Source organism: Quercus robur, chromosome 8 (assembly GCF_932294415.1).
Source record: "Quercus robur chromosome 8, dhQueRobu3.1, whole genome shotgun sequence".
Classification (NCBI taxonomy): Eukaryota; Viridiplantae; Streptophyta; class Magnoliopsida; order Fagales; family Fagaceae; genus Quercus; species Quercus robur.
The window spans coordinates 61,441,461-61,452,384 of NC_065541.1; the positions used below are offsets into that span (position 1 = coordinate 61,441,461).

At 40.1% G+C, this 10,924-nt stretch overlaps 1 protein-coding gene across 1 annotated transcript; it reads right to left on the minus strand.

Moving 5' to 3' along the window:
• Positions 1 to 3,094: 3,094 nt before the first annotated feature.
• On the minus strand, positions 3,095 to 3,640 carry LOC126696580 (heat shock 70 kDa protein 4-like). Its single transcript, XM_050393293.1, has 2 exons — positions 3,290 to 3,640; positions 3,095 to 3,187 (listed from the first exon to the last, which is right to left on the minus strand). The coding sequence occupies exons 1-2, from the start codon at positions 3,638 to 3,640 to the stop codon at positions 3,095 to 3,097; spliced, it is 444 nt and encodes a 147-aa protein (XP_050249250.1).
• Positions 3,641 to 10,924: the final 7,284 nt, after the last annotated feature.

Here is a 10,924-nt window from a genome sequence, read left to right on the forward strand (position 1 = left end):
AGCATAATTTAATTTGTTTATCTTTTATAATGTATTGGTTAATTAAATTATTAATTATTGTTTATTATTTGCTTCCCCCAATTAATTATTGGTTAATTAAATTATTATTTATTAGTTGCACTAGCACACACCCCATGTGCATTTACTTCCCCCAATTCAAATATCCCACCCCGGCCCCATGCCTCCATCTATCCCCTACTCAACAGACAAGCCCCATGGCCCCCAATTACAAGAGCTAATCAGATAAATTCACAATCACAAATCACAATACACTAAAAAAAAATTAATTGTATCTCACCAACACCAATTGATAAACCCAAAAACAAGGGCAAATATTAATAAAGTGATAAGGTAAAGCTAAGTAATCAGATAAAGTCTCAAAGAGAGAGAGAGAGACTCTCATTTGCTTTCAATCTTCAGATAAAGAGAGAGAGAGAGAGAGAGTCTAAGAGAGAAACCCATACCCATTAACCCATTAACCCGTATATGTAAAAGACTAAAGAGAGAAAAAGATGAAATACCTTAAGGTTGAGGGAGCAGGGAGGCCTGAGGCTAAGCTGAGGGGCAGCGCTGTCGGGCAGCACATCGAGGTGTGACTGATCTCTAATCCGATCAGACCGATCTCCAATCTTTGATGCCCGATGTTCTCTAGAGCTCGAGTTTGAGGCCCGATCACTGATGACTAATGTGCTCTAGAGCTCGCGCCGTTCGTTGGTTGTTGTCGTTGATGGTTGATGAGGTTTTTTTTCTTTAGGTTAGGTTTCTGATTTCAATTTTTGTTTTACTTGATGAATCGGACGCGTATATTGGGTTTTGGTTTGTTTGTTTGTTTGTTTGTTTTTGTTTTTGTTTTTTTTTTTAGAATCCATGGGTTTGCTACTACCTATAATCTAGTTGGTTTGCATTTGTAATCCGTGGGTTTGCTACCATATGTAATTTGTTCATTTTGATGTTGGGCTTTTTTTCCCTAGTGGGCTTGCTCTGTTATTTTTTTAATTTGTTTATTTTGGGTAGATTTTAGTTCAAAATTTTTTTTGGGCTTTTTTTTTTTTTTTGCTTGAAACTAGAACAAATAATTTTTTTTAATTTAATTTGAGGGTGTTCCTAATTTTTCTTGAGGGTGTTCTTAATTTTCTTTTTTAAGGGTAAACAAATAAAAAATTTTAAATTACACCCTGGATTGAATGTGATGCCACCACTGCCCAGGAGGGATGAGCAGCTATGAAGCACGGGTGTGTTTTTGGATTCGGGTGTGGGTGCGGTACTCGGCAATTTTTGAAAAAATAGGGTACAGGTGCAGCGGAGTGTGGCAATTAAAAAATTATTAAAATATTTTCATTTCTATTTTCTATATATTTCAAAGGCAAAAATATATTTTTATTCTGGTAAAGCATGAAAACAACATTCTGGGAAAGCATGCAAACAACAAATGATAACGAATATATTTCACTACTGGGAAAGCATGCAAACAACATCCTTTTCTATATATTTTCTATATGTTATCCTTTTCATTTCAAATATATTTTCAAAGGCAAGAAACACAAAACAAAAAAGAAAACACAGAAGAAGCAACAAATATTCAGAATAAAATTGAGGAAGGACATATTTAGGATGTTTGGGCCTCATTCAAAGTCGATTTCGGCCATTTTGGTTAGTTTCAGCCGTCGGCCGATACGACCCGATTCTAGTCGAATCTGCTCAGTTAGAAGCTAATTGGCCCGAATTGGCGCAAATCAAAGCCAAGTCTACACGAATCGGAGCCGAGTTGGCGTGAATCCGTAAAAAAAAAATAAAAAAAAATAAAAAAAAAATAAAAAAAAAATAAAAAAATTAGAGGCGGCACTGCGTGGGCAACTACGTCAGTGGCCGCACCTCGCGTCGAGCTGCATCGGACTCCGATGCGGCACCCTCCCAGCTGCATCAGTGCTTCCTAGATGAGCAGTCTTTGCACTGTTTTGACCATAAATCTCTAGGCCTTATTCTCCTTCCAAACAAGTACATCATTGCCATGCAAGTTATTTAAAGGTATTCATAGAATGTCATCACACGTATGTCTTTCAAACCAATATGCTAGCGTTGCTCTGTCCCACTGACTTGTAGCTACATCCACCAACTCCCTCACCTTCATCGATCCTGACCCATCTCTCCGGAAACATGGTGGCTGAGGCAACCACACATGACATGCAATATCCATTGAGTTACCACTTCCCACCTTCTACTTCGACACGGCTAGTATGACATCCCTGGAACAAATGCGCTTTGTGTATCAAAGATGATATTCAGGAGGATAGTTTTTACACGATTAGCCAAAACTTTTGAGACTATACAGCTCACCACATTGCTCAAATTGATAGGGCGGTAGTTTGCCATATGTTGCAGATCCTTAAGCTTTGGGATGAGTAGGATGTGGGTGAAATTCATCTTGTTAAGGATGTGGCTCGAGTTTAGGACTGAGAGCAATGCTTCAATGACATTCCCACCCACTATGTGCCAATATTTCTGAAAGAAAAATGGCGACATACCATCCAGGCCCCGCAATTCTGATAGAAGCATCGCAAAGCATGCGTTCCTCACCTCATCTCCCATAAAGGGTCTATTCAGCTCCTGGTTCATTTCCTCTATTACTACACTATCTACCAAGGTTAGAACTTCCTCTACATTGGTCAGGTGTGATGTGGAGAAAATCCCCTGGAAGTACCTCTCTGCTATACCATTTATTTGTTGCTTATTTGACCTCCAACTCCAATTTTCATCCATCAGGCCCTTAATATGATTTTTTCATCTTCTTTGGCTTGCTCGTTTGTGGAAAAAACTTGGTATTTTTGTCCCCTATTGGGAGCCATATAGCTCTTGATCTTTGCCTCCAAAACACCTTTTCATGGAGTAACAAGTCATTAATATCATCTTGCACTTGGCTAATCAGGTCCAGGTTGTTGCCATAGCCTATGTTGATCAGCTCCTCTAGTACCTTCTGTCTTTCGTCCAACCGGTGTCTTATGTTCCCGAAGACCTCTCGACTCCAAGAAACCAGCTGCATTCAACAAAATTTAATCTTCTCAAACAGTCGAAACATAAGGCTGCCATTAGGCATGTGCTAGGACCATGCTTCCTTGATATTTTCCTCACACCCTTCATGAGTCGCCCATCTTTCCTCAAACCTGTGAAGCTGCTTATGCTGTGGCTGAACCTGCTGGACAGAATATTGAGTGTTTATGAGTATAGGATCATGATCAGAGTATGTTATTTGCTGGTGGAACACCTTAGTTGTAGGGAACAAAGCCTACCAAACCGTGTACAGAAGTTTGATTGTCAACCATGGTGCGGTGGTGGTGAAGAACCCCTCCTTCCTGGTGGGAATAGCATTATTTCCTGGAATCAAAACAGACATCTCTGTTCTGCGAACTGATACACCAAGGGAGAGAGGGGTGGCATCCAAGAGCACGATGTCTTGAAGTTTCCCATTTCTCATACCAGTTAAGATTGAAGCTTGAACAGCTGCTCCATAAGCTACAGCCTCATCGGGATTAATGCTCTTGCAAAGTTCCTTCCCATCAAAGAAGTCTTGCAACAACCGCTGCACCTTGGGAATTCGGGAAGAACCAACTGAAAGAACAACATCATGGACGCATCTCTTATCCATTTTAGCATTAGTCAAACATCATGAACAACATCATGAAACTTTTTATTAATCCTTTTTTTTGTTTGAAAGGATGTAAGGTTGAATTTATTCAACCATCTAATTGGCTTTATTCCGTGCCAAATTTGCTTGTAATTCAACATTTAGTAACCCTGTATTTAGGTGGGTTTGTTGTAAGGGTAGTGAGTGAGATAGAGTGAAGATTGCTCAAGAGTGTGCAAGAAAGCAGAGACTCGCGGGTGACTCGCGGCTGCAAGCCGCCAGAAGCAGCACACGTGCCAAGCATGCTGGAAGATGAACAGTCATGCTAGCTGGAGCACTACAGGACAACTGGCCATACAGTTAACTCGCGACTGGATCTCGCGACTTAGTCAAGCCGCGAGGTCAAGCCGCGAGCCACCCCTGTTTTGTAAAACCTGACATTTCACATTCCTCTCCCACTCCAGTATAAATACCCCTTTTACCCACGATTGAAAGAGAGCTTCCAAAGAGAATTTTGAGAGAGAAACCCTAAAGAAAAACCAGATTGCTTCACCCACAATCTCTACCTTAGAGTCTCTTCAAATTCCTCAACTCTCTTCCTCTCCATTGTCAAATCCTTGAGAGGCATTATACCAAACCTGGTTCTCACCATCATCTTCACTGTGAGACAGTTGTTTGGATTTCTGGGAAGCAGTTAGGAAGGAACCAATCTTCATTGGTTGATGCTATGGTCTAGTAGCGGAATCCGGGAAGCTAGAAAAGAAAAAGGTTCGGCGCAACCTCGTTGGAACAAGAAGCTTGGAGGGCTTAGGTGCACTGGGTAGATTAGGCTTGGAGGGTATATTGTTGTCCTTGTATCCCAACTGTATTTTCTAGTGGATTGATTACCGCTTGGAGGGCGGCGGAGAGGTTTTTCGCCGAGGACTTCGGTTTCCTCTTCGATAACACATCGCGTGTTGTCTTTGTGTTTGCATCTTCCTTCCTCTCTATCTTTGCCTTTATATTATCTGCTGTGGTTTTATTATGTTATGGCTTAGATAGATTTTAACCAATTTCATATTATAGCATGTGTTAAGTTTCCGCACATTAGTTGTTTGACACATTGCTTGAATTGGTTAAGTTGTAATTTGGGGGTCTAAACGTTCAAAGGTGTTTTATACACGTTTTTGAACTTTCAATTGGTATCAGAGCGGGTACACTTGTTGTGGTTTTATTACCTAAGTGTGATCCTAGACCCCTGAGTTGTGGTTGTTGTTTTGGATTATACCATGCTGAATTGTAGCTTAAGTGTGTGTGAAAATGACTCTATGCATATGTCTGAAAGGTGTCTTACTGATGATCTTGTAGAGTTGTTAAAAACTAAGAAACATGCTAGAGTTATTGTTCACATGCTGGAATATCTTGAAAATCAGAATCTTGTCTTACATAGTAGCATATCTGAATCTAAATCATTAATTAAGAAATATAAAAGAAAGAATAGAATGTTGTGTGAGATGATTGAGAATCTGAAAATGAAAAATCAATCTGAAAGAAGCATGAAAACTGATGATGAGTTTGTGTTTGAAGGTCAAGAATGTCTGTCACATGTGAACCTATTTGTGCATACCTTATTGAAGGTGTTTAATGCATGTTTGTGGTATCTTGACAGTGGGTGTTCTCGCCATATGACAGGGGATAAGTCACTGTTTAAGTCACTCAAAGAAAAGGTTGGTGACTATGTGACCTTTGGTGATGGAAGTCATGCTCAAGTCCTAGGCAAAGGAACCATTGAGATACCTGGTTTGCCTCTGTTGAAAGATGTGCTGTTCATAAAAGGGCTGAAGGCGAATTTGCTGAGCATCACTCAAATTTGTGATGATGATTTCCTGGTACAATTCTCTAAGAAAGGATGTTTGATCATCAATGAAGAGGGGATTCAGGTTTTGGAAGGAAATCGGACTACAGATAATTGTTATGGAATAGTTCCCACGGCACCAATATCGTGTAGAAGTGCTTGTGTGGATATGTTGGAGCTGTGGCATCACAGATTTGGGCATGCCAACTTCAAACAAGTAGAAAAAGTCTCCAAACTTGAAGCAGTCGAGGGACTTCCTAAGTTTGGAAAAGTGAAGAAGACCGTTTGTGGTGCATGTCAAATGGGGAAGCAAGCTAAGGCAAGTCATCACAAGGTAAATGTGATAGCCACCTCTCGGTGCTTGGAGTTACTTCATGTTGATCTAATGGGGCCCACCAGAACTGAAAGCCTAGGGGGGAAGAGATACATTATGGTCATTGTGGACAACTACTCAAGATACACTTGGGTTGAATTCCTTAGAGAAAAATCAGAAGCTTGTGAGAGGTTGGAGATTCTATGCAAGAAACTACAAAACGAAAAAGGGATTCCGATAGCGAAAGTTAGAAGTGATCATGGGAGGGAATTTGAGAATGCAAGATTCGAATCCTTCTGTGAGAAGAATGGAATTAAAAGAGAGTTTTCAGCTCCCAAAACTCCACAACAAAATGGAGTGGTAGAAAGAAAAAATCGTGTGATTCAGGAGATGGCAAGAGTCATGTTGCTTAACAAGCAAATACCTCAAAAATTTTGGGGAGAAGCTGTCAACACCTCGTGTCACATTGGCAATAGGATTTTCTTTCGAGTTGGTACAAAGAAGACTGCATATGAGATATGGAATGGGAATAAGCCTAAAGTGAAGTATTTCCGGGTATTTGGAAGTAAATGCTATATCTTAAATGATCGAGAGAATCTTGGGAAGTTTGATGCGAGAAGTGATGAGGGTATTTTTCTTGGCTACTCTACTACAAGTCGAGCGTATAGAGTGTTTAACAAGAGAACAAAGGCTGTGATGGAGTTCATAAATGTCAAGGTTGATGATGCCTTACCTAAGGTGGAAATGATTGATGATGTAGAAGGGCCGAGCACCAAAGAGCCTGATGTTGAGGTAGAAGCTCTGGATATAGAAGGTGAAGAACCTATACCAGAAGTAGAATCGACTCCCATCAACCCAAGAATGGAAACGAGATCGATGTCTAGAACTTCAAGTCCTCTTACTCCTCCAGAAGTTCATCCTCCTATCTCTCGTAGTGATGAAGTTTCCACTTCAAAAAGGCCATCTTCAAGAGTTATCAAGAATCATCCAGAAAGCAATATCATAGGATCTCTTGATGACGGTCTTCGCCTCAGGAAAGGAAATATTCTGCTAGCCAATCATGTAACATATCACTGTTATCTTGCACAGTTTGAACCAAAAAGGGTTGAAGAGGCTCTTCAAGATGAGAATTGGGTTGAGTCAATGCATGAAGAGCTGAATCAGTTTGTGAGGAATGATGTGTGGGAACTTGCTCCACGGCCTGAGAACGTTCATGTTATAGGCACAAAGTGGATTTTTAAAAACAAAACTGATGAAGATGGAGAGATAATTCGAAACAAGTCTCAGTTAGTAGCTCAAGGATACACTCAAGTAGAAGGAGTGGATTTTAATGAATCATTCGCTCCGGTGGCAAGACTCGAATCCATTCGAATCCTCATGTCCATTGCGTGTACTTTGAATTTCAAACTTTATCAAATGGATGTTAAGTGCGCTTTTCTGAATGGATATCTAAATGAAGAAGTATTTGTTGAGCAACCAAAAGGATTTGAGGATCCTCATTTTCCAGATCATGTATTAAGATTGAAGAAAGCCCTTTATGGCTTAAAACAAGCGCCTAGAGCCTGGTACGATCGTCTTACACATTATCTTCTAGATAGAGGTTTCAAGAGAGGGTACGCCGATCGAACTCTGTTTGTCAAAAATGATGAAGATTATCTCCTTGTGGCACAAGTCTATGTTGATGACATAGTGTTTGGGGCAACTATCGAAGATCGTGCTACTGAATTTTCTGAGGAGATGAAGAAGGAGTTTGAGATGAGTATGGTGGGGGAGCTCACATTCTTCTTGGGTCTTCAAGTCAAACAACAGAAGGAGGGTATATTTGTATCTCAAGAGAAGTATGCCAGAAACATTGTCAAGAAGTTTGGACTAGACTCCAAAAAACATGCTTCCACTCCCATGAGCTCTTCCACTAAACTGAATGTGGATTCGTCGGGAGTTGAAGTAAGTCCTACATAGTATAGGAGCATCATAGGGAGTTTGCTCTACCTTACAGCCAGTAGACCGGACATTGCTTTCAGTGTGGGCGTTTGTGCCAGGTACCAAGCTAATCCGAAGGAATCTCATCTGACTGCTGCTAAGCGAATCATTCGATATGTGAATGGTACTGCAAACTATGGTCTGTGGTATTCAAAAGACTCAAATGCTTGTCTTGCTGGATATTCAGATGCTGACTGGGCTGGCAGTGTAGACGATCGGAAAAGCACTTCAGGCGGCTGTTTTTATCTTGGTAACAATCTTGTCTCGTGGATGAGCAAGAAGCAGAATTCAGTGTCTCTATCTACTGCAGAAGCAGAATACATCGCTGCTGGAAGTTGCTGCACTCAGCTTCTTTGGATGAAGAAATTACTTCATGACTATGGAATTCCTCAAGAAACGATGTGTGTCTTCTGTGACAACACCAGTGCCATCAATCTTTCCAAGAATCCTGTCCAGCATTCAAAATCCAAACACATAGAGATACGTTACCATTTCATTCGGGATTTGGTAGAGGAAAGAGTTGTGTGTCTTGAGTTCATACACACCGACAATCAAAAGGCGGATATCTTCACCAAGCCTCTCGATGGTCCACGGTTTGAATCACTCCGTAAGACCATTGGTGTTGGTACAATTCCTTGACTCTCTTGTGTGCTGTGTGCTTCACATATTTATAATATGATATGTCTGTCTGTGTTGGGGTACACACCTCTTTGATTAGCTTTTTGTGCAACATGTTTCTTGTTTGCTCGTCTCTTGTGAATATTTTTAATTTTGTTTTATCAATCTTTTTGTTTCTTGTGTCAAAAATCCAAAAATCACATAAAAATTAGAAAATCAAAAAGCTTGATTGACTTTGTTGAGTCTTGTCTCAAAACTTGTTTTGCCTTGTACCTTTGTGCTAATGGCTTTGTGCATTTTCGAGCATTGCTTGTTTTCATGCACTTCTATCACTGTGGGAGAAATCTTAAAATCTTTGTGATTGTTGTAAATAGATCTTCAAACTTGTCATGAATGATTAGTGAATGGTTTTGTTGATCTTGAGACATGCATAGACTTGTGTCTATATATCTTCCCACTTTTTATTTTTTGTTTTGCTAAAAAGAGCTCACCAAATGTAAATCTCCAAATGAAAAGAGATATTGAGCTGCAAAAGCCTGTCGCACATTCTAGTATTTGACTAGGAAAAAGGGTAAGCGACCTTATATGAAAGTGAATGTTTATTCAAAAAAGGCCAAAGGCCTGTTCTTTAAGATGAAATGTCATATATCACTCTCACAATGAGAGGTGATTGCCTCAAAAAGATCAAATGTTATGATTTAAAGTGGAGTTAAATGATAAGCTCCAAGTTATGTTATCAAGTTATGTGGGAGGTCATATATACATATTTCTATAATTGAGATGGGTCACATGATCTAGTGCTAATTGTGTATGCCTTGGTTGAATTGATCATTGAAGCTTCACATTAGACGAAGGACTATCTCATTGTTGATATCCACACACAACACACAAGTTTATGTTCAATAAATGCCATATTCATTTGTGTGATTGTACTTGATGAAATGTGTTTTCACATGCTCAATCTTTGTTAATTCAAGCACAAAAAGATTTTTGAGTGTTTTAGGTGTTTTTGGAAAGTATTTTGTTTTAAAAATCTGAAAATTTCAAAAATCCTGTTTTGCCCTGTTTTGGCGGCTCAGTCGCGGGTATGTCAAGTCGCGAGCCTCAGTCGCATCCTCGCTGGTCATTTTTGGCGACTTGTTCGCGAGTGGAAGGTCCAGTCGCGAGGTTCACTCAGAGATTTTCGCGGCTCAGCTCGCGACTCACTCGCGGGTAGACCTTCCAGTTGCGAAAAGCACTTAGAAAAATTTTTCAAATTTGTGTCCTTGAGTGTTTTGGCGGCTTGATCTGGCGACTTTTTGGCGACTCGTTTCAGTCGTGAAAATCGCGTGTTTTGGATATACAGGGGCAGTTTTTAAACTTTTTATTTTTCCCTCGATCTTTTTGTGACTGTTCATTGTCTTTCTCATCTGCTCTTACACATTGTCACCGTGCCTCCATTTTCGATCTCCATTACTTGCCTCTTTTCAGCTCAAAATCGTCGACTAACAGGTATGGTTTTCTGTCCTGCACTCTATTTTACTTGTTGTTATGGTTTTCCCTCTGGTCTATTCACATTTGTTTGTGATTTTGTGATGGGTTTTTAGCTCAACTATTATTCCTTGTCCATGCTTCGCTTGGATGCTTGTGTTTCTGTTTTTGAGCTAGTTTATTTTTTGTGGTTGTGTTCTTCGTCATGTGCTTAGCTAGGGTTAGCTATTTTTGTCTGTTCTGCTGTTGATGTCGTGTTTCACTATGATCCTGTGTGGTATCATGTTGATGTGTTGTTGAATGTGGGTCCTTTTTCAGTTGATTATGTGGTTCTATTTGGTCTCCCTATACTGTGTAGTTCAATTTGGGCCATTTGTGTCCCTCATTGCTATTTTCTGACCATTCTCATCCAGCTATTAGGGTTTCTTCATTGTCCCTAAAATTCCACTAACCCACTGCTAATTTAGTCTGTTGGATTGTGTTCTGTCATTTCCCTTGTTCATAATGCAGACTGGTCATGTCACCATTCAAGAAAGCTGCTGTGAAAGGAGGTAGTTCCAAAGGGAAGGAACCAGTAATTGATGTTGATGATTACCCACCTCAGCCAAAGGGGACTCGCTCTTCATAAAGGATATTCGATCCCAACAAGTTCAGATCATATGCAGCCTATCAGTCTTATGAGAATTTCTTTCTACATGCCACACCATTACTAGAAAGAGCTTTGGATCAGTCCTCACTTCATGACACTGACATTCCGAAATGGTTTGCTCACAAGGATTGGAATTACCTTCTATCTGATCCGGATGACGTGTATAAAGAATTGGTAAAAGAATTTTATGCTAACGCAATTGTGGAAGGAGATGAACTTAAGTGCTGGGTTCGGAACAAGAGCTTTTCTATCTCTCCTACATATCTGGCAGAAATTCTTCACATCAACAGACCCATTTTCCGACATTCACCGGTTTATGATGATCTCTGTCCTGATGAGGAGCTTCTCAAAGAAAGTCTTGGTCAAGACTTGGAGTTCTCACCCAATGGCAAATCCATCAGTGTTTCCTCCCTTTCTCCAAAACTGAGAGTGCTTACAATT

Excerpts from the sequence above, each read along its gene's own strand:
- LOC126696580 (XM_050393293.1), bottom strand. The coding sequence starts at position 3,640 with ATGGATAAGAGATGCGTCCATGATGTTGTTCTTTCAGTTGGTTCTTCC. Across the intron at positions 3,188-3,289 it reads CAATCAAACTTCTGTACACG|GTTCAGCCACAGCATAAGCA; the intron begins GTTTGGTAGGCT and ends TCTGTCCAGCAG.